This window comes from Gigantopelta aegis, chromosome 8 (assembly GCF_016097555.1).
Source record: "Gigantopelta aegis isolate Gae_Host chromosome 8, Gae_host_genome, whole genome shotgun sequence".
Lineage (NCBI taxonomy): Eukaryota > Metazoa > Mollusca > Gastropoda > Neomphalida > Peltospiridae > Gigantopelta > Gigantopelta aegis.
This window is the reverse complement of record NC_054706.1, coordinates 12,476,954-12,501,522: the sequence shown is the minus strand read 5'-3', so window position 1 is coordinate 12,501,522 and position 24,569 is coordinate 12,476,954. Positions and strand designations below refer to the sequence as shown.

Here is a 24,569-nt window from a genome sequence, read left to right as displayed (position 1 = left end):
TGTTTACAGGTCTGGGTTTGCATCGGCGTATTTCCTCTGTGGCTACGCCCCAGTTTGTGATAGAGTACTCTGTCGTTCGAGAGCTAGACGGACATAACCGTCCAAATGTCCGTCTAGCTCTCGAATGCCAGGGCAGTTGAGCTAGGATTAATTCTTTGTGATATAGTTCTTTTATGTTTTTGTCACTAGCGGCCAAGGCCAAGTTCGAAGTGAAGACAGCTGGGGCTGGATCCGGGATACTAGCTGTTATGATCGAGGGTCCGTCAAAGGTGGCGATAAACTGCCGCGAGGTCGACGAGGGTTACGAATTCAGTTATACGCCATTCGCCGCCGGCAAGTATTTGATAACCATCAAGTACGGCAATATACCTATTGCTGGCAGTCCCTACCAGGCAGAAATCACCGGTAAGTCGGCTTCTTTTATCTCACGTTTGATGTGCATGTGATTGTGTATCGTCCTGATGGGTGGCAATGGTTCCGCCTATAGATAAAGCACATGATAGTGCTTCGTGGTCTGCCTTGTTTTGAGTGGATACGAATGGTGATTATTGTAACACTGTTTTCGTTCATATTGTACATATAGGACACTGGGCACTAGGTGCTGCTTTAAAACAATGAAGTGTCTGTCGCTGTAAATTAATTTTACGATTGATACCCTCTCCCTATAAAATATTCTACATCCGCCCCTTTTCTATGAGCTACAATTCGGCAAACTAAGTGAAAATTATTCCTATAGCTCCTTCTCTCTTTTTATGAACCGATTCAAATTATGCGCCAAAAGTTTCTCACTCCAACCCATCTCCTGACCTGGACGGATAAGCCGGCATGGGCCGACACCTGCGTCTGTCACAGGCGTGCGCTACACCAGCTTGCTCTGAATGTGCACGTTAAGCCCTATGCCCTGACCTCACCGCCTGTCTTTATATCTACATTTCTGTGTTACCCTGTACCCCAGGTTCTGGTCGAAAGCCGTCCCCGCTGACTGAGCAGTCCTCTATGGTAGTGGAGACTGTGGAGAAGAAGGTGGGAGCCCACGTGAAGAAACATCATCGCGGAGACGCCAGCAAGGTCACGGCCAAAGGTCCAGGTTTGAAGAGGGCCTTCACCAACAGAAACCTGAACGTTACAATCGACACCAGAGAAGCAGGTAAATATAGTGTAACTCATTTGTCTGTCTCTGTATATGTTTTACTGTTCAGGGCCTCGTTCTACGGCCCATTAGGCTATCAAAGGCCGTGGTATGTGCAATCCTGTCTGTGGGATGGTGCATATAAAAGATCCATTGCTACTAATGGAAAAAATGTAGCGGGTTCCCTTTCTAAGACTATATGTCAAAATTACCAAATGTTTGACATCCAATAGCCGATAATTAATAAATCAATATGCTCTAGTGGTGTCGTTAAACAAAACAAGCAAACTTTAACTTTAACTTATGCACTTAAGGTTATCTTAGTGCTGAGATATCTTGGTGTAACGGCGCCCAGGGCCTTGTTAGAGGATGTCTAGTTAGATAGCACTGTCAGCCCAACCACTAGTATTTTAGGCTAGTTTACAGTCCTGTTGTTCACGCTACAACATTGCCTTACTTTCATTTGCATCTGTTTTATTACCGATTTCACAAAAGCAGGTAGTGAGTGATAAACCATATTCTCTTTGGAAATATTTTATTGTTCATAAATGTTTGATGCAAAAAAATTGAAAGAAAGAGAAAAGCTACAAAAGACCTCAATTACCCGGTATATACAATTAGCAATGCTCCAAAGATGAAGGAAATTACTTCTTTAAAATTAAAATGGTTAAATTATTATTACATTCAGAATGAAACTTAAACAAAGCATGGCGTACCATCGTATTATGGATTTGCTTCTTTGCCCTACGATCAGAGTTAGTGCCAATATGTTCTAGTCATGATCCCTAGCATTTCATGTCCTGACATCACAAGGTGTCCGGCGGAGAGCGGGGAGAGGTGTGGGGGGGTCTATCAAAACAAATGCGAAAAGTGTTGTTTTTTTAGGTTAAAAGTTCCCCTTTTTTGTCTAGCTGGATAAGATCATATATTATTACTGTGTCACTGTATTTTCGAAGCTATCTTAGCGCTACGATATTGTCAAATTGTCGTAGACTATGGTGAGTGTCGTAAGAACGTCATTGCCTACAACAGTTATACGAAATCGTAGCGCTAAGATAGCTTGGAAAATAGGTTGCCTGATTCTTGTTTTACTTACCCATAGTTAGTTTGGGCTATGATGGTTCTGCATCATATACCCCTTGAAACAAATTCTGTAACCGCCTCTACTATTTTGGTTTTCTACGTCCAAGACAAGCTGTCCTGTGTGATAGTATGATTGCACCGAGCTCTAGTGGTGTCGTTAAACAAAACAAACTAAGGTTTTTTTTCTACGTTCAGGTCAAGCTGTCCTGTGTGTCCGTATGATTGCGCCGAGCTCTAGTGGTGTCGTTAAACAAAACTAACTAACTTTTATTTCTACGTTCAGGTCAAGCTGTCCTGTGTGTCGGTATGATTGCGCCGAGCGGCATGCCGGAACCGGAACTCCAGATTAAGAAGCTAACCAACACGAGTTTCCAGATCAGCTACAAGGTTCAGGAGATTGGCGAGCACGTGCTGCACATTAAGTGGGGGGAGGAGGACATCCCCGGCAGCCCCTTCGTCCTAAACACGTGAACAGTTCCACACCGTCAATCATGAATTTACAACACACACACACACACACACACACACACACACACAAAATGTTATTCCATACCGCAGTGTTTATTTATCTTCACACACAGACCGTTTTTTAAATGATTATTTTGACTCTGTTGTAATGTTATTTTGGTTTGGTATGGGGACTTTGATGATGACGCTTGTTAAGTATATTGGATCTGTGACAGCTTTAGAAATATCATGATGTGGTATCCATTGCGACTGCTATCAAGTACACATGTAATATGTTTAGTGACTTACTTATTTAATTCAGATGTGCCCATATCCATTCAGGATTCAGACACACGAATACTGTGCACAGTTACTAACATCAGCAATTGCTGGGCACAGGACAGATACTATCTTTCTGAAGAATTCTAGTTAGTTGGTTTAAGGGGACATACTAATGAATAAAAATATTGATTAATTTAGGAAATAGACGACCGTGAGCGATTTAATAATGAGGTGACCAAACATGGCCCGGCTATGGTGTTACACTTCTTTTTATACAACATAACGTTTGTTATTATACATCATACATGTGTAGACAAAAATTAAATATTGAGGTACCAAGTGTATCTGTGTTTTTGTAAATGCTCGACTTATAACAAGAATTTTCAAATCGTCCATCTTTCTTTTTAAGGATTTATAATTCAAAATGCGGGGTGTTTAACTTGCATGTGAATCAGAGAACATTAAGTAATCAATTTTATGTCGTTTAATCTTTCGTTCTCCTTGAGGAAAACGTAAACAATGCGTATTTATTTTACCCCACGCTTTACGTTTGCGTAACTACCAGGGCCCCGTTCCACGAACAAACTGTAGCTAAGGTTAATTGTAGTGATTTAAGGTGAGTTTTACAACTGGCACGGGAAGTGCAAATAAAAGATCCCTTGCTGCCTGTCGTAAAAAGAGTAGCCTATGTGGCGACAGCGGGTTTCCTCTAAAAACAGTGTCAGAATGACCATATGTTTGACGTCCAATAGCCGATGATAAGATAAAAAATCAATGTGCTCTAGGCGGCGTCGTTAAATAAAACAAACTTTACTTTACTTTTTTACAACTGGCACCGTAAACTTTACAGCCGTTCCACAAAGCAACCTTACGGTAGTCGTAAGTGCCCCTTTAATTATTAATAGATTCTTTGCAAAGAAGTGCGAATTAGTTCAATAATAAATTGTTTACCGACTTTTCGGAACATGTTGGATGTATTCATTGGTATGGGACAAGCATGAAGTAATTTTGTCAATTTATTCGGTAAGCGATAATTGCCGAATGCATAAGACATGAGAGTTATCTCCCTTATTTTTGTGTGAAGGTCGTTAGGCCTAGACTGTGTTTCATCGATCACAGTTTCATAAAAGGTATTTGGTATATATTAGATCCATTTTTACACAAAGAGTTAGTATCCTTCTTAGAAAATTATCAAATCATCATCTAACTGCCATTTAACAGCTACGTCAGTGGCTTACAACTGCCTCGTACCAATTGTAAATTTTCACTGTAATTTACGACGATAGTAAGCTACGCCGCGTCGTGGAACGGGCTGACAATCGTAGAAAATATTTAAGGTCTCGATGGTAGGTATTTACGACAATAGTAGGGCTAAGATCGCTTCGTGGAACGGGCCCTGTATTATAACGTTAGTCTTAGATGAAGGTAATTACTGTGTGCCTACAGTGTAAGTATCGGTTAGGCCTTATAAATCCATTTCTGGGTCAAAATATCATTACGATTGTTATTATGACAAATATATATATATTTATTTCACTGTTAGCCGAATCTATTACTATATAAAATATTGTCAGTACATATCTGTATTTATTTAGTAATTTATATACGCTTTAGATTTTAAATACAGTTTGCTGTGGTTGATAGGTGTCCCACCCTCCTCCTAATCCCCGTTCCGAAATCTCAGGAGTTTTGTCACTCCTTGTTCGTACTAGTATTGTCCGCTTGACGAAAGTTGTGAGAATTTGACGAGTTGTAATTCCAGATGTCCCCAATGCATGATGGTCATGGTTAGACTTATATAAAGCTTTTGTTCTTTTCATAGCATGTAGCACATTTACAACTGTTTCTGCAGTGATTTTTTATAATTTTAAACGTTGATTGTTTGAGCAGTAAAGTTTAGAATGACATGGTGTTTTCGTTTTCTGTTAATCTGAAACTAGTACATGAATAAACTTACGAGGCGAGGTGATGGTGCATATAAAAGATCCCTTGCTGCTAATCGAAAAGAGTAGTCCATGAAGTGGCGACAGCGGGTTTCTCTCTCTCATGTCTGTGTGGTCCTTGACCATATGTCCGACGCCATATAACCGTAAATAAATTGTGTTGAATGCGTCGTTTAATAAAACATTTCCTTGATTCGTTTGGAACTCTTTACAGCTGTTTGGTAGTCAGTCGGAATAACAGAACCGTTATTCACGATCAAAGAAAGAAATGTTTTATTTAACGACGCACTCAACACATTTTATTTACGGTTATATGGCGTCAGACATGGTTAAGGATCACACATATAATGAGAGAGGAAACCTGCCGTCACCACTTCATGGGCTACTCTTTTCGATTAGCAGCAAGGGATATTTTATATGCACTATCCCACAAACAGGTTAGTACATACCCCGGCCTTTGATATACCAGTCGTGGTGCACTGGCTGGAACGAGATGGATCCACAGACAGGGATCGATCCCATCAAGCGAGCGCTGTACCACTGGGCTACGTCCCGCCCCTTATTCACGATGAAGAGCATATCTCTACACAATGAAGAATCGAATGGGCATTCCGCAAACGTGTGGCCGATTCAAGGACTCTAAAGCGTTGTCCATAGAACTCCCATTCCCAATGAGATCCTTTACTGAATAATACATCATTATTGCATCGCCACAAAGAGGACTGCCACTCACATACCAGTGTATCAAATCAAAGCTAGCTCGCTGGAATAAATATAGCTGTGATGGCATGCACTCGTGAATCGCTGTGATGACATCAGGTGTTCGCGAACGATGAGCTTATCTTTCTCAACCGGAGCACCCGTCATGAATACTGCAACCGCGGCTATCAAGTCCGTCACTTCATCTAAAACGATGATAAAATAACAAATGTGCCAAGAGTTCCACTGAAGAGATTTAAAAATATTCACAAGATCAAAATATGGAATAGCAGCAGTTATCATTTTGGTCCGTGATGAATCGTATTTAGTACACATAGCCTCCAAATATCTACCATACCCTGATGAAACAACTTCTATGTGAGCATGCTTTAAAGTAGACTATCTTAGATGTGCTATTTAGACAAAAGCTGGAGCAGAAGATATATTGCTCGATATAAAGGGCCCCTGGACCCCCCACCCCCACCCCCACCCCCACCCCGGATCCGCTACTGTCTAGTAGTGTCGTTAAACGGTATAAACTAACAGAATGATGCCGTCACCATAACACTACTAAAGGATGTGGTGTTGAAAGAAATTAATAATCCATTAGACAGATCAGTTTCCTACATCTTCACTAGCCAAGGTACCATTTCGTATTTCTATTACGAAATGCAGTATGCTATACAGAATTGATATGGTACCTTGGATTGCGAAGACGTTTCCCAATTTTGTCCAGCATTATGAATGTTTCTGGCGGCTTCACGAGTCTGTCCAAGATAAAGTATTTCAACTCGATAGTTCCAAGTTGGTAAAAAACAAATATCTCCCACAACCCCACAAGTTGGACCCCAAAGAAGTAGGATACTTTGCTTTATATTTGCTTTATAATAGTATAAAAGTGTGTAAATATAAAAGTGCCCCCCCCCCCCCCCCCCCTCCACACACACACACACTTTTTGGCACCGTACTACGCCACAGCCTTTGATATACCAGTCGTGGTGCACTGGCTGGGACGATTAAATTAAGAATGCGTCCATCTGCCTCTGTCAATGCATAATACTAAGTGTTGTTTAACATCACTACAGCACATTGATTAATCAATCGACTACAGGATGCCAAACATTTTTAATCTAATGTGATCTTAGAGGAAACTAGAAAGAAAGAAATGTTTTATTTAACAACGCTCTCAACACATTTATTTACAGTTATATGGCGTCAGATATATGGTTAAGGACCACACAGATTTGGAGAGGAAACTCGCTGTCGCCACTACATGGGCTACTCTTTCCGATTAGCAGCGCTTCCCACAGGCAGTATAGCACAAACCATGGCCTTTGTTGAACCAGTTATGGATCACTGGTCGGTGCAAGTGGTTTACACCTACCCATTTGAGCCTTGCGGAGCACTCGCTCAGGGTTTGGAGTCGGTATCTGGATTACAAATCCCATGATTCGACTGGGATCCGAACCCAGTACCTACCAGCCTGTAGACCGATGGCCCAACCACGATGCCACCGAGGCCGGCAGAGGAAACTAGCTATATTTTCCACCTCATTACCAGTAATGGATATTTTACACGCACTTTCACGTACAGAACTGCAAATAGCAGTCGTGGAGCACTGGTTAGAATGGAAAACCTCCATTGAAAGTGTCCACCGAGTGGGTTTAATCACAAGAACAAGTCGAGTGCTCCGTTAGATCAAACCCACCACATAATGCTAAATAAGTTTATTTTGTTTAACGTCGCCACTAGAGCACACCGATTTATTAATCATCGGCCATTGGATGTCAACATTTGGTACTTTGACAGTCTCGAGGAAATCCATTACGTTTTCCATTTGTAGCAAGGGAATCTGTTGTGCACCATCCCAGAGACAAGATAACACATATCACGGCTTTGATGCAAGTTGTGGTGCAATGGCTAGAACAAGAAATAGACGTACAGGCCCACTGACGGGGGATCAATTCTTGACCGACCGTGCATCAAGCGAGCACTTTACCACTGAGCAGTCTTGCCACCGCTTAATGTTAAAGTGGGTCGAAAGATCGAATTCCCTTGGTAAAGCGATTCAGATTTTGTTTTACCCCAGTGTCCCATTTGACTGGTTTATCAAGTCATGGTATGTACTATCTTGTCTGAGGAAAGTGTTTACAATAGTTCCCTTACTGCTAATGGAAAAATAAAGATTTTCTCTGAAAACGGTCAGAATTACCCAATGTCTCACATCCCAAAACCGATGATTAATTACGTCTAGTAATGTTAAACAATGCAAACTATTATTTTAAAATTCCTTATTATGCATACATCACTGAATCCGTTAATGCTACATGTTGCCTTTTTAAAAAGACACATCCTTCAATATAGACCCAACAAATTTCTAGGGTGGTTAAAAAATGTGCAGGGTTTTATTAAGTTGGCGTTAATTCTTCATTGCGAATTTTTTTACACGCCCCCAATTTTGAATCAAAGAAAAATTGGGGGCGTTAAAAATTCGCAATTCCACAAAAAATTAACCTCAAAGAATACAGCAATATAAACATTCTATCACGAGTCCATTGTGAATCTTCAGAAACTACTGCTTGCCTTCTAACAGTTAAAAAGTATCATACAACAAACTTTTGAACACACAAATCGTCAGTATATTTTTTATTTCGTTTCCATATATGCAAGATTTACATAACAAAAACTTGTTCCCCACCGTTAAAACTATGGACACGACATGTGGGAGACAACTCAAGTGGTAACAGCTGCAACACAAGTTTACGTGCACAACCGATACAGGGAAATATTGATCAGTACAAACTGAACTACTGGAGCCGATCAACAGTACATACTGCCCACACACACACACACCTCATTCTTATGCAGCAACTACTACAGCAAACGAAGGATACAAGACCACACCAATTTAATCAAATCATACACAATTGTTTCAAATTACGGAAATTCAAAGCGAAAGGTCTAATACTGGTCAGTAATGCAACCAATCTGGCCTGAATTAATGTGCACTCTCTAAAGAGTTTAGAAACGCTGACTATGGTGGTTTTTTAATTCAACATTAAAATAATGTGATCCAATCAGAAACCAGTTAAATCATTAAAGGGAGTCCTGAGTTTGCAGTCATTGTAAGGTATTTCTGATTAGAGACCTTTTGGCGATTAAAATGACATTAACCACATCTTGTTTAGAATATTAGTGTCTTTACATCCAATGTGTTTGTAGTTATGTGCTAGTGGTTTTAGCATTTTTCTTCCCAATATATTACAAACAGCTTGCATATTCAGATGGATCCGGCTTCTCAAAATCTGTATTTCAGCACAGCACACCTTCAACGTCTATGGACTGTAAATCTTTGGGTTTTCATGACGGGATGCAACCCATCTCGTCCCTATAAGCTGTGCACCCAAACGGCCTTAATGAGGCCACTCATGTGGACATATCGATCTGACTTTAAACTTTTAGATCTGCATTCCAAAGTTTATGTAGAATTTTTTTTTTTTTTTTTTTTATTAAATTAAATTATGAAATAGTCCGATCCTCTCTCCTTTCTCTTATTTAATTTTGGACCGTCCTTCTAAAATACTCCAAATTATGTAAATATTTGGCCGAGCAGTCAATTCTTTTTATTTTTGGCTTGTAACTTTTTTTCTTTTCTTTTTTTAAACATTTATTCTATTAACTATTTTACTAATTGCTATTTTTAAAATTCTGCCCATTTTCAAGTCAAATCCTACTGTCTCTCAGTCTTGGTCGTATCAAGGAGGTGCTGTCAATAGATTTTTCAGAAATGAAGGTGTTATTACAGAAAACTTGAAATCATTTGAACATGTGGCAGTTGTAAACAATCCAGTTATAGAACCACAATCATGTATCAATATAGTTTCTGCAATCCACAAGACTTCATCTAAGATGAAATGTAGAAAGAATCAGGCAAAACCCTTGGCAACACTACAAAGAATAGTATCACAAAAATACACTGTACAATTTAATTAGATTGGTGCGACTAATTTAGCATAATCCAGTCAAAGTTCATATTGACCTGAACTACAGCAGAATTACAGACTATAATGTAGATGAAGAGAGTAATGAAATATATTTTAACATGTGGCTGCTGAACTTCAGATTTTTTTTTTACACCACCCATTCTTTTAGATTATATAAACAGTCACAGCAAACTGAATCGATACTAGTTTAATATTTAACACAAATATGGTTGCAATACACTTAAAATAACATTTTTGAAACCTTTCCTATTGTCTATAAATAAAATACTGAAGCTTCACTAAGTCTTTTTTAACAAAAGCATACATAAATACAGGATCTGCTTATAATTTCAGGAATAACACACGGCTGTCACTTTATTTGCCTTTTTTCTTGGACAAGCAAAAAGGGAGCCAATAGAATTGATGAAAAGTACACACAATACAAACTTTGGCAAGATCATGCTAAAAAACCTCGCCTCAGGCTTAGAAAACATTTTGCATCCACAATCATGTACAAAGTAGAAATCACTATTCCAAGGTAATGCAAACTATCCAGGTGGTCAAAAACAATGTAAAGTATGGAGTTTCAGTTTAGGTTTTTAACAGACCATAGCACCAGGCTTACAAAACCTTGGAATCTAAAGGGTTTTAACTCATACTGCCATACTATTACTGAGTAAGCGTCACCAGTCAAATCCACTTTGAACACAAAAGATTTTATAAGCCTGAGTCGTCCGCATGTCTTGGCTAGAAATTTTAACTGTCTTTTATCGTGGGATACCAATTCTGTTTCCCATGAGAATGGATAATGAAGAATCACCAGCATTAAATATACAATGTTTAGCAGAGTCTACAAACACAGGCAGCAGTGGCTGTTGTTAAGCCTCTAGATCCAAACCAAGGCCGAGCTTGTGTCCTCCTGCATTGAAGTTCTTGCCCTCTATCAACGTGGACAGGGTCAGCTTCATTCCTGAGAACAAACAAAACCATTTAATTTGTAATACTTTAATTTACTGAGAACATAACAAACCACTGAATAAAATATAAGTAAAACGAATATTTGTTAGACACCATGTTAAGCTATGGCTATTTGATGTCAAACACAACCCTGGAAACACAGCTATCAACAAAGCTGAAGGTTTTAATGGAAATGTTTTATTTAACGACGCAATCAACACATTTTATTTACGGATATATGGCGTCGGCTGAAGGTTGTTCCCCAATTTCTATTGCATTTACTTTTCCATTAAACTTACAATTTTCTGTCATTTTTCTCTATTATTTTTTGGTAATACTGACAAATTAAACTTCACTTGCACATTAACCACAACACTGCCACAAAAAATGCTGTTAAGATTATTTTTCTGTGACATATTTTCGCCACAGCCATTTTTTTTTAATTGTCAGAATAGCCAACACAGAAAGAAAAAGTGCCATTCCCAAACTACATCTACCGATAAAGCAGCAAGGATTATTTTAAATGACTTTCCTATAGTCACAACAGTCCATATCACGGCTTTTGATACACTGGTTTAGGGTTTCCAGGAAAGTTTTGGTAATATGAAATTGCAAAAGAGAAATATCTAACTACAATGAGGAAACCTATCTTGGACAATGATTGGAGAAAGCTTTAGAGGCTTAATGTAAGTTTTACATGAAAGCACAAGGACAAGAACAGCAATCAAGAATCAAAATAATTTAAGATTTTTCATCTCCATAAAGAGCAAACTTTCATGAGGTTCTTTTTATCTCGCTGACCATAAAGGTTTTGGTGCACCATGTGGAACATCCATAGGTACAACCAAGATGAATTGACATGGCACTTACAGTTTGTGAGAAACTGATCTAAATGCGACACTATCGTTAAACAAACGCAAAAGTTAGTCATAGAAGTAATACTTTGTAAAAGCGAGACAAAGTCAAAGCTTACCAAATAATTATTTGGGAAATATATATGAGAAATTGTTATGTATAATGCAGTTATGATGTACATAAAAAATTATAAATGAAGAAAAATGTATGACTTACCATCTTTCAATTTGTGTGTAAAGCCAAGACCAATTTGACTGGAATTATTTACTTTTGCCTAAAACAAAACAAAACTACATTTAAAAAATACAAGTATGAGCATGAGGAAAATGACACAATCATTGATGGGAACACTTACATTTACATCAATGCTCAAGACACACTGAAACAAGACATACTCAATAATGAAATACGCTCCTGGAGTTACTGCGGAATGAATTTTAAAATGAAAAAAAAAAATAGTCCACATTTTAAAGAACAGGAATTCATATGATGACCATAATAGCAATAACTTGCAGTTTACTGTTCATATTTAATTGGAGTTGATCTTTGGAATAAGTTTTTTAAGAAATATGACAGATTTGTTTCCACTAAATGTTCTACAAACGAAAAGACAAATCTGATGAATCAAAAGCAGCCAACAATTCTCGTAAAGAATGCTATATACTTACACTTAGGGTTGAATTTTTATCTAAAGTGTATTTTGCACCGAGGGCAAATCGGGTTGCATTCGTTCCTGATGTCCATGACAGCATGACGCCAGTTTCCAGCTCAGAATTCACTCGTTGGAAGATGGAACCAGCAAACTCCTGACCATCATTACTGGGTAGACAATTTGGATTAAAAATATTTGGTTAAAACAAGATCTTGGTTAACAAAATAAAGTAAACAAAATTAAATAATGTATTGAAACAAAACACCCCAAAAAAAATTCTAGTATTTTAACAAAATTAAAGATTGAATAAAGAAGAAACTGTTTTAAATACTACCAGTGTCACACACCGTATTTTGTCCAACAAAATATAACATTTACTATGTCTATGTAATACATAGTGGATATCAATTCAAGAAAGATGACAGCAAATACATGAATAAAGCAATTTAATAAAAATTTACTGAACCCTAACATGACAAAAAACATTTTGGAGATTTGGGAGGGGGAGGGGGGGGGGGGGGGGGGGGGGGGGGGGGGGGGTGGTGTAATTAAAATTACTATTCACTAAAGTTTAGTAGACATTCCAGGTACAAATACCTCAATAAGTGTTGAAAAAATTAAAAAACATTTTCAATTTATGATAATTGCATCATATCATAAGTTGGCATAAATTGATAACTGAATGACTCAATCATCATAAAAATTGTTATATCAACAATATTACAAATAGTTAATAAAAACTACAGAAACATCCAAAACACCAGCAACAAACTGGTATGGATCATTATAGATCCAACCAATTAAGAAACACCTCTTTAAATACTCACACATTTGTATGAAGTGTAAAGTCTCCCTGTGTGTATCCCACAGCAAAGTTACTTTTGGAAAGCTTTGATTTTGATGTGTCAAAGGACATCTGATATCCAGCCAGCCAGCCATTATAGCTACAGAAAAAGAAAAGGAATGTTTGTTAAAAAATGAATGAATGAATGAGCACATGATTTATTAATCATTGGCTAATGGATGTGCAACATTTTATAATTTTGAACCATCCCAGACAGGATAGCACATACCACAGCCTTTGATATACCAGTCATTGTGCACTGGTTGAAATGAATGAATGAATGAATATTCAACGACATCACACGGTGAAAAAAACATCAGCTACCGGCTGTCAAAGGTAAACATAGGAATGAAATGAATTTGTTTTAATGACATCCAAGTATAAAAAAATATATTAGCTATTGGCCGTCAAACAAAGGAAAACATATGGATGAGGGAGGAAAAAAAGTTGATTAATCCCAACACATTTGTTCAGCAGCTATCAAGTGTGAAACATGGTAATTGTCATAGATGAAAAAGAAAGAAATGTTTTATTTAACCACGCACTCAACACATTTTATTTACGGTTATATGGCGTCAGACATATGGTTAAGGACCACATAGATTTTGAGAGGAAACCCGCTGTCGCCACTACATGGGCTACTCTTCCGATTGACAGCAAGGGATTTTTTATTTGCACTTCCCACAGGCAGGATAGCACAAACCATGGCTTTTGTTGAACCAGTTATGGATCACTGGTCGGTGGCAAGTGGTTTACACTTACCCATTGAGCCTTGCGGAGCACTCACTCAGGGTTTGGAGTCGGTATCTGGATTAAAAATCCCATGCCTCGACTGGGATCCGAACCCAGTACCTACCAGCCTGTAGACCGATGGCCTGCCACGATGCCACCGAGGCCGGTGTCATAGATGAAAATAACAAGCAGGTAACTTTCCATTATTCAGTTGTTCAATCCTACGACCCAAGGATCTCAGGTGAATGAACACTATCGACTGAGCCAAATCCTTCCCCTTGTTCACCAAATACTGCCTTATATTCTCACTTGCAATGCATTTCTGGTTCTCAATGTTTGGAGTAGCCAAAACTGGACTTTACCGTACAATTTTTTTATGTACAAAAAAATATATATAGTTTTAGCTTAGAACTACAAACATTAGGACAATCAGAAACGCATTGAATATACAGATATTCAAAATAAGAAAATACATTCAGAAAGTTTGTCAAAAGGACTCCAACAGTAAAATACATTTTATCCTGCAACCAGTTTTTATTAACAGATTATGATGAAGTCAGATACGTACTATAGTAGCAGGATATGACTCTTGATGTCACTCGTATGACAACAGATGCATAGCTATATTACAAAATCACTCATTTGACCTCTACATCATCATACAATGTGGCTGAAAGAAGAGAAATAACAGCTTTTCCCCTTAATTTTTATGGTCTGCAGGATAAAGGTAATAACTAGTTAAAGACAATGGACATTGGCTTTATCCTGTTCAGGGCGAATGAGAAATTCCGCTCGGCAGGTTAAAGCCAATATCCGATGTCATTAACTCGTTATTCTCTTTGTAACAATGGCAATAATCAAAAGACCATCTTAATAATATTGTATTTTACAGTTAAACAAAGAAAAACGTTAAACTACCCGAAGACTCCAGCCCCATGGAGAGTAGGACCAGCAAAGTCAAAGTCAACATCAAAGTTGAGATTCAAGTAATCCATCTTGTATCCGGTCTTGATCTTACCACTCTTCTTACTGAAATAAATAATTCCATAAATAACACACACATCAATGAAAAATCCACAAGGAATAGTGGTACTCATTAGGAATTAACTTTTTTTTAAAAGCTACACATTATTCTAAAATTAGACAGTCACCAGACAACATGAAAATCACTACCTGTGTGTGTTCTAATACCGGGTTCATAGCCTTAACCTTTAGACTACTGGATTAATTTTTAACAAAAACCACGTTGAGTGGGTACAAGTTTATAATTTTTACTCACATATATTCACTTAAATGTTTGATAAATACATGAAATAAAGTTCATATATGAATTGGTAAGTATTATTTTCGTGTCTTTTTTTGTATTTTTTATTATTTTAGATCGGCTAATGGTGATTAAAATTAGGCAAAAAATCGAAAAAGTTGAGTTTACTTACGGGCATTTGTGGCCAGCTGTCCAGTATTTATGTCCATTATTCCCGATAACAGTGGTTTTCTGACCAGAATTTTTTTTTAAACCCAAACTACGATTCATATTGCAATATTTGGTAATTTTCGTTGTTGGTAAAACGATCAAATTTATTATGGAAATTAGCTGTTACAATCAGCTAAAAAAATTACCGCGACGTGCCGCCATTGTTGTCAAGCGAAAATACTTGCCGAAAACCACTTTTTGAACTCAAAATTTCAAGGTATTTTCAATTGAAAAAATCAAAACAAAAACCACCATTTTGAAAAAAATACTTTTTTCTTTAATTATATTTCCGTTTCCGGTGAGTGTCGTGTGCAAAACGGCGGGAAATATGAATTGGGGAATGCACTGTATACAGTGTACATTATATCGACTGACGTGACGTCGGGCGAGATATCTCGCCTGCAGTAGTCAGAAGGTTAAAGACCAAACAAATTCAAAGACATTTACCTACCATTTTAAAAGACTTTTCAAAGACTTTTACACAGCAGTCAAAGACAATAGAATGCAATAAAAATACCAAATCAGTTTGTTTACATTGCTGGCCATGGTAAGAAATTGTTTTTTTTCCATGTATGACAGGTTAAACCTTGTAACTGGAAAATATCAAGTGCATGCAACTGTAAAAGATATTACCTTTGCTTTGGCTATGATTTGTGAGAATTTAAAGACTTTAAAGACTTTTATTACAATTTCAAAGACCTAAAAAAAATTTTTTTTTTAAATTCAGACTTTCAAGGAATTTAAAGACAGCTATGAACCCTGCAATATGTACAATTTTGAAGTTTAATGTTACATGTAGTTTACATGGTACATTTTAATGGAATACCACACATTAACCCTTCTGTGGTGCAATACTTTGTTAGATGATGTTAAAACAACTATTAAAATGCTGATCAACTGTACCTTAAAGTTAAGTGGTGTTTTGGGGTTGTTGTTGTTTTTTCTGGGGGTGGGGGTGGGGGGGTGGGGGGGTGGGGTGGGAAGAGAGAGATTTTGATTCTCATACATAACCAAAACTGTACAGGTGGTTTTTATTACTCACAATTTGTAGTAATCTTTTAAAGATTAATGTAAGTTTTGGTGGGTTTTTTTTATTTTATTGAGCAACAGTTGTATGTACAGAAAGCTACACCTTTCCCCTACGTACCCAGTTTGTGGTGCAAATGACGTATCAAATGCCAGTTTCAAGCCTTTGGCCAACTGGTCTTCAATGGTGATTTCTGTTTTTAAAACATTATCAGTGTCCCACTTTTCTGTGAATGTCAGTCCTGAAAATCAAACAAAAGGAGTATGTATTAACATGCATGTAATACTTAACCTACATAATAGAAAGAAAGAAAGAAATGTTTTATTTGACGACGCACTAAACACATTTTTTTTTTACGGTTATATGGCGTCAGACATATGGTTAAGGACCACACAGATTTTGAGAGGAAACCCGCTGTCGCCACTACATAGGCTACTCTTCTGATTAGCAGCAAGGGATCTTTTATTTGTGCTTCCCACAGGCAGCATAGCACAAACCATGGCCTTTGTTGAACCAGTTATGGATCACTGGTCGGTGCAAGTGGTTTACACCTACCCATTGATCCTTGCGGAGCACTCACTCAGGGTTTGGAGTCTGTATCTGGATTAAAAATCCCATGCCTCAACTGGGATCCGAACCCAGTACCTACCAGCCTGTAGACCGATGTCCTACCATGACGCCACAAAGACCTGTCATACATAATAGTGTTTGGTCATTAACGATTAAGGAATGAATAATAACGTTAAGAAGTATCCAACCATTATCAGATAAAACAGACCACATTGCCATCAAAACGGATAAGATGTGGAGGGACTTGATTGTAAGTAGAGTAAAGTTTCCAGCTAGCATAAATGATAATCCACAAGCATTACTACATGATGCATGTAACTTTATATACCACTCACAGAAGAAAAAGCCGTACAAGCACAAACCAATGTCTTCAAAATACTTGCTTGGGATAGGTGTGGTGGTGGTGGTGGTGGTGGTGGGGGTCCAGGTTTCTTCCAGAGGGTAAAATTATGTACCCTAAAATCTTGGAAATTAATAAGATATATCTTTAGTTTTTATACAGATCATAGTTTACAAGATGACTGCTGTTTAAAATTTGTCGAAAGCTATGCAATGCAGGTTTCAATTTCAAAACATTTCAAACCCATTTATATACTACTCAAAAGAATTTAAGGGTCAGACGATATTTTCGACATTATTTTCTGAATGTCAATTATATTAGCTAGACCATAATGTCACGCATGGTATTGTTCCATTTTGACGAAAGTGGGTCTAAGCAACCCATAAATGAATTAAAATCCACTGTCATTGACACTGTCGACTAGTTCTAATGGCGAAAACATGCTTACATTTGCACGTAAATTAGGGCGAAAGCGAAAGGTCTGCTAAGTGCCCATAACTTGCTTTTTCACAAAGCGCTTCATTTGCACGCTTTGCATGTGTATTCCATGTTCCCATGCTGAATTTCCGTATAATTGGAGCTTGCGTTCGTGTACGGTGCACACTCCAAATTCGACAATGGTACGACTTCAACTGACTATCGAAGATTGAGGAAGGGCTATTGCTTGGCTTCAGGATGGCAATACGCAAAGAAATGTTGCTCTGAGACTTGGTGTCAGTCAGAGTGTCGTTGGCCGACTGTGGCAACGGTACCAAGCAACGAATTCTGTTCGAAATCGTCCACGTTCGGGAAGACCCCGAAGCACTACAAATAGAGAGGACCGCTACATCACCAATATGGCTCTACGTCAATGCACAACCACTGCACGCCGATTACGTGACAATCTGCGGACTGCTACTGGAACTCGAGTGTCTGATCAAACCATACGCAATCGTCTGAGAGCCAATAATCTACACTGCCGTCGCCAGGCTGTTCGACAACCACTCCTACCACGTCACAGAACGGCCAAACGTCACTGGTGCACACTTCATCTGCGGTGGCAACGTGTTCAGTGGGGTCGAGTGATGTTCACTGATGAGCCCAGGTTTAGTCTCCAGTTCAACGACGGTCGGGTTCGTGTCTACAGACGTCCGGGGGAGCGCTTCGCTGACGTTAACGTTAGACAACGTCACCGGTTCGGTGGTGGCATCTCTATCCACCACAGGACCCCCTCTATGTGGTGGATGGCAATCTGAATGGAATCCGCTATCAAAATGAGATTATCCAGCCGTTGGTTCTCCCAGGCCTTCAGCAGATTGGCGGCGGGGCAGTTCTGCAGGATGACAATGCCAGACCCCACCGCGCCAGGGTGGTAACGGACTTTCTCAGACAACAAGGTATCGCCAGGATGGATTGGCCCCAATAGAGCACGCCTGGGACGAATTAGGCAGGAAGAGTTCGAGATAACCATGCCCCTCCGGCCAACCTTCATGATCTGGGTCAACTTCTTATGGCAGAGTGGCAGGGCATTCCCCAAGAGTTCTTCAAACGTCTGATCAACAGCATGAGGCAATGATGTGTCAAGTGTATTCGCGCCAGGGGTGGATTCACACACTATTAAACGAATGTTCTAATGTGTAAAATCCATGTTTGACAACCTTCAACTTTGACAGCATGTCATGTGACTTTCTTGTATACAGTGACGTTTATTTGTGGTTATTTGTAAATATGGAACAATAAATTAAATTTTTGGTGTAGTTTACATCATCAATCTAATACACTCTGAAACTTATTTGGTTATAAATTTTTGACCCTTAAATTCTTTTGAGTAGTATATAACCACCTGGTTGGGGTACTTAGGGTATGTTTGGTTTTAATTAAATATTCTCAAATTAGTTTTTGTCCAGAAAGGCTTGGGAAGCAGGGTAGAGGGTAGTGACATTAATTAGTTCAGAGAAACATCAATCCTACAGCCAATGACACCAACTAATCACCAATGTGGTTTAACAAGAATATAACACAATCTTCAAATTGCAATTGGCAAGTGTCCGAGTTAGCTTTGAAAAATGTAATCTATAGTACATTTGTGTGAAAAGGGAACCGATAAATTGGCATGTAACTATAATATGAATGTCATTAGCGGTGTGCGATTGTGGATAAACAAACTTAAGTGCCATAAGGACTCCCTGTTTGCAAAGCTTTAGAGCCCGCCACCAACCCCAGTGAGCCCTGCAGTGTGTCTCCAGTAGAACAGAAGATAAAGTAAATTTTTGCATGAAACCATGGAAAAGATCGCTATTCAAGGCTGTGGTTTGAGATATATGCTGACTGTCATTTCAAAGAATCAATGTAATTTGTATAAATAATTTTTACGAGCCATGCCGGCTCATATTCTAGCCAAGCTAGAGAGTCCTATGATGTTTGCGATCCTTGGGCTCCTGGACTCTCCTCAAAATCGAACACTGTCATTAGTATGGGACTGAATGTCGGCAACATGGCCAGGTTAAGGACACTATGGATGAGGATTGTTGTTCACAAGCAATGTCTTTATTTAAACAAGTGAATTTATTACCATAATCAGACCACTTGTATTTCGTCTCCAGACTGCCCGACACTTTGCCTGTGTCGGAACTGGAACTACCCGACGTGGTGAATTCTACACCGCTTTCAGTTTTTGTCTTCGCCTCCAGCTTCCAGAATCCATAATCTGAAGATAGAAACTATACATTTAATATACCGAACACCATTGAAAACTCATCATCTAATTTTCAGTTATTGTAATTAAAAATATTGTTCTATTAATAAAGACGTAAATAATAGTGAGCTCCGTGGTCTAGTGGATAAGCTGCTGGACAATCAAGCTGACGACAGTGGTTCAAATCCCATCAAAGCTGGCTCACACATTCATTTATTTTTCTCATCTATCCCACGATCCTTTCTGTCAGTTTCCTCCGACTGTCTTCTGAGCTGTTCACACCATCGCTTACCTGTCTCAACTTCCTCCACGGGTGGAGTCTCTGTGCATTTCCATGCACCCACCTGGCATACTCGTCCTCTGCCGCTAATAAAGCTGGGCTGACCCACGGCACTAACTAACGACCACCGGTAGTAGGGGTGCATAGTAGGTGGTTACAAGTGCCTCTTAACAATGCCAGAAGTAACTACTGAACACTCCCCGAAGTGGTCAGACTAAGCCCACAGCTAAAAGCTGATGGGGAATGGCAGGTGTGTGGCACAGATAGCCACAAGAGACAAACACCTGTCGCGGTTGGAGAGACAAGGACTGGGATGTGGAGGTGGACAGCAAAAGAAGTTGAAAGATAGGAGTTGTTGCCAGATCGGGAAGAAATGAGATGGAATTCAAAGAAGAGAAAGGAAAGCAGGCAGTGGGATTAAAAAAAAAGAGAAAAAAACACGTAAATAATGGTCATTAACCTTCCGACTACTGCAGTCGACATACTGATCGTTGTATACAGTGCATTCCTCAATTCATAATTCCCGCTGTTTTGCACACAGCACTCACAGGAAATAATAATATCAGACAGGAAATAGATTGACTGACAGTATGGCTGCTTTAGTTTTTCAATAGAAAATACCTTGGAATTTTGGTTTTCTGCAAGTATTTTTGCTTAACAACACTGACGGTACATCAGTCATTTTCAGGGATCGATAACTGTATGTGACAGCTAATTTGATAATAAATTTGATAGTTATACCACCGTGAAAATCAACAAATATTGGGATATGAATCAGTTATTAAAAAAATAAAAATTTATATCTGAAAATCACTGTTAATAGAAATAATAGACACTTGACAGTTGGTCACAACTGCATGTAAGTAAACACAACTTTTTTTTCTTTCTTAATTTTAATCAACATTAACTGATATAAAGTAGAAAAATTAGAAAAACCGAACTAAAATAGCATAAAAATTAGAAAAACCCAGGAAAATAATACTTACGAATTCAAATATGAACTATTTTATGTATTTATAAAACATTTAAGTGAATATATGTGAGTTAAAATTATACACTTGTACCCACTCAACTTGGTTTTTGTCAAAAATTAATCATGTAGTCCACTCCAATAGTTTAAAGAATTTTTTTTAATTAAGTTTGAGTATCTCATGAAAAAAACACATTTAGAAAACAAACAAAATAATACTTACTGTAACCCTTGGAAAATAAATCACGTGCAGATTTTCCAAGATCACCATAACCTGGAGGTGCCATCTTGCAAACTGAAATAATAAAAGAAAAAAAGTTGAAACTAGAATCCCTTACATTAAATGTTTCTTCTATATGTTCATGTATCATAAAATAGGTTTGGTGTAAAAAAAAAAAAAAAAATCTGCACTTTACTTAGTTTATTATTTAGAATATACATTTCCATTCACCTGAAGTGTTTTTTGGTAATCCTGGTGTTTGTAATACCACAAAATGCATTTTTCGTATTTCTGAGAAACTCACGTGCGTTTGAGAAAAAAAAGTTGAGCAGACAAGGTCTAATCTATTTTTAGAGGGGATATTTCCATTTCAATGTCACAGACGTTGGTATACAACGTGACCGTTATCATTTTGGTTCCGTTTGTTTTCTCGTGCACGGTTCGCGCAATCAACATCCGATTTGTTGTTCATTTGTGAGATTTTTCTTCACAGTTCGAGAATATTTTCAGCAACAATAAAGTTCAGACAAGTAAGTATCTCAATACAAAACGTTACAAACCCTTAAAACCAATAATTTTGCTAAGTCCTACGATATCTGGAGAGGGGATACAACCAGGACAGAACAGTTGGAACATGTCCAGGAGAGGTGAAAAGAACGCACCCCAAGTCTGTGAAATTTGTCGTGACGTAGGCATTGTTGTGCTTCAAGCTACATCTACCGGTGACATCAGAATACAAACTTTCAAAATTATTTCAAGCAATTGAGACATGGGGATTCCCATGGTATTTATCGATATAAAACCTGCTTTTTCACTCCATTTGATAAAAAAGTGATCTAAGTGTGTTAAGGTTTGCAGATTAACCAAATTATTATTTTCGCTGGATGGAATTAGGGTGTGCGGCTTTAAGGTTACTGCCTTTGCCGAAAAAAACAATAACTGCCACAGAACGTGAATCCGGTGTTAGCAAAAAATTAGTGCTAGATTGGAGATGTAAGAAGGAAAAACTTCAAGCATGCACCAAAACACTCAAGAAGATGCGATCAAATGCTAGTCCATATGCGGGTATGGAAAATTACTTGAACGAGTGGATCCTGGAACTTTGGCAAAATGGTTACATTGTAACACGGACGTCTGTACACATCAAGGCCCTAACTCTTGCTAAATTTGCTTAACAAACATTGGACTTCAAAGCTTCAGCTGGATGTTGCACCAGATTCATGAATCAACACGGACTTGCACTGCGTCAAAGAACACGCATTGCGCAGAAGTTGCCCAAAGACGTCGATGACGAAGTGTTAAAGTTTTACACGTTTTGACGATTGATGATAGAAAAAAATGTTATATTCACTGCCGAGTATTGGTAATATGGATGAAACTCCAATGTTTTCTGACATACCTGCAAATTCAACTGTCCCAAGTGAAAGGTGAAAAAACGGTCTATTAACACATGTGGTGCAGAGAAATCTCATTTCACTGTTGTTTTGGCCTGTTTGGCAGACGGAACTAAGTTAAAACCCATGGTGATTTTTAAACGGAAAACTGTCAAAGGAAAAGACGCCGGGTGTTCTCGTAGCCGCACAGCCAAAGGGATGGGTCGATGCGATGAGGAAATTCTTCACCACTGGCTAATGGATGTGTGGAATAAAAGGCCCAGGGCACTTTTGAATCACCCGTCTCGGTTGCTTTGGGATATGTTTCGTGTTCATTTAATGGACAGCATCAAGAAAAAGTTACGAAGCATGAAAACACACCAAGCAGTCATCCCCGCAGGAACTTCTCTGTGGCAACCACTAGATCTGCGTTTAAACAAGCCGTTTAAATGCAACATGAGGAAACAGTGGAATGAAGATGACAGAAGGAACAAAACAATTAACCAAGGGAGGGAATTTGAAGCGCCCAGGAATTAAAGTTGTATGTGGATGGGTGAAGAAAGCATGGGACGATATTCCGGATGCAATGGTAAAAAAAAATATTCCGATTTCAAATGCCTTAGATGAACTAGAGGACGACGATCCGTACCCCTATGTGGGATAAAAAAAAATTATTTCCATCTTCATCGATTGCTTGATAAAAAGTAGTTGTTCTTGTTTATTCCAAAAAATTACTGAAATTGGGTCCATACAACTTAGAAATTGACTTAAATAATAAAAAGGAGGAAGATGAAATCATGGATTAACATGACGTCACACGTGCCAGATCAATAAGGCCAAATCATTTAATATCGATGATTTTTAGACCCCTATTGTTAGAATTTGTTTTCAATGATGAAATTCAATCTGCAAAAGGTATGCTACATTTTTGTGCCTCTACTATTGTGAATAGTATTCATAATCCATTCATAACAATTGTAGACAACTGTCTATAAAACTTTTAGCGATGGGCGTTGGAAAAACGTGGACAAGATCGGAACGCTTGATAAACTGAATTTATCATTTTTTAAAAATATGAAACAAGTTTTCATCCACTGTACATATTTCAGAAACATTTTTTTCATAGTGGCCTTAAAAATGGTAAATGACGAACAGCACATGTCCTGTACGATACTTTTTGCAAAAAAATGCACCTGAATGCAATTAGAAACGTTGCACTTTCCTGTTTACTGGAGGGTGCTTCACTTTTGTTTACTAGAATGGATTTGTTTTATGTCCACATTGTAGATTTTTTACGTTAATATAGTCTCCATGTTTTTGTCGTTAGGTGAACGCAGTTTGGTACATCGATGGTACGAAGTGCCTACGATTCCTACATAGCAGTTGCTACTCAATTTTTAACTTATCAGTCGCTTATCAAATTTCTAAAACAAAATATTCACCGATTTATCTGGATTAAACATGCTTTGTCCAGACCACGATGTGTATTTTGAAAATTATTCGGTTTTATAACAATTCTCGATTTGCAAAATGCAAAGCTGAACTTCATAATTTTGTTTAATTTTGTTACCGGCAGAGGTCGGCTAATTCGGAGTGCAAGTAACGCACGTCCTGAAATTGTGATTTACTTTCAAGCTACTCATATATCAATACATATTGAGCAGGAACGATGGCCGTTTTTCCCCAAAAAAACTAACACTGTAACAGGTTTGAACATATCAAGAGTTCTCTGCCCAAAAATCATGGCCAACGAAACAGAAAGCATGCACGTTCTTCCTCATTACCAAGAGTATGCTAGATTTTTGACTACAAGATTATCACTTCCAGTAAAATTTCGATATCTCAAATTGATACAATTAATGTCACTATATTGGCATGACAAGTTATTTGCGCATTACGCCGTAATCATACCTAAGAAAACGTGAAGTCAAACACACAGACGCACAAGGTCACCGATGCTTGCGGAAAGACTACCGAGCGGGGTATTTTACTACGTCATCACGGCGTCCTCTGGTATTAAAAAATATACATATTA

The 24,569-nt window shown here is 38.2% G+C and overlaps 2 protein-coding genes across 4 annotated transcripts in view; one reads left to right on the top strand and one right to left on the bottom strand.

Annotated features, from left to right (window-relative positions):
- Positions 1 to 3,627, top strand: part of LOC121379067 (filamin-A-like) — a 69,402-nt gene extending 65,775 nt beyond the window's left edge. For all 3 annotated transcript variants that reach the window (XM_041507531.1, XM_041507529.1, XM_041507530.1), the window contains exons 14-16: positions 190 to 405; positions 956 to 1,147; positions 2,496 to 3,627. In XM_041507531.1, the coding sequence (XP_041363465.1) occupies positions 190 to 405; positions 956 to 1,147; positions 2,496 to 2,683 (596 nt within the window). In that variant the 3' untranslated portion in view covers positions 2,684 to 3,627. The remainder of the gene's footprint in view (positions 1 to 189; positions 406 to 955; positions 1,148 to 2,495) is intronic.
- Positions 3,628 to 9,237: 5,610 nt separating this feature from the next.
- On the bottom strand, positions 9,238 to 24,534 carry LOC121380260 (voltage-dependent anion-selective channel protein 2-like). Its single transcript, XM_041509104.1, has 9 exons — positions 24,446 to 24,534; positions 21,165 to 21,236; positions 19,569 to 19,703; positions 16,228 to 16,348; positions 14,525 to 14,635; positions 12,858 to 12,974; positions 12,047 to 12,197; positions 11,595 to 11,652; positions 9,238 to 10,536 (listed from the first exon to the last, which is right to left on the bottom strand). Exons 2-9 carry the CDS (start codon positions 21,226 to 21,228, stop codon positions 10,445 to 10,447), a joined length of 849 nt encoding a protein of 282 aa, XP_041365038.1. The 5' UTR covers positions 21,229 to 21,236; positions 24,446 to 24,534; the 3' UTR covers positions 9,238 to 10,444.
- Positions 24,535 to 24,569: the final 35 nt, after the last annotated feature.

What these genes read in the sequence shown, in the direction of transcription:
- LOC121380260 (XM_041509104.1), bottom strand. Translation starts at nt 21,228, where the DNA reads ATGGCACCTCCAGGTTATGGTGATCTTGGAAAATCTGCACGTGATTTA. An exon ending in TTTACACTTCATACAAATGT is followed by an intron (nt 12,198 to 12,857) that starts GTGAGTATTTAA and finishes TTGTCTACCCAG; the next exon opens with TAATGATGGTCAGGAGTTTG. An exon ending in ATAAAAATTCAACCCTAAGT is followed by an intron (nt 11,653 to 12,046) that starts GTAAGTATATAG and finishes GTTTTGTTTTAG; the next exon opens with GCAAAAGTAAATAATTCCAG.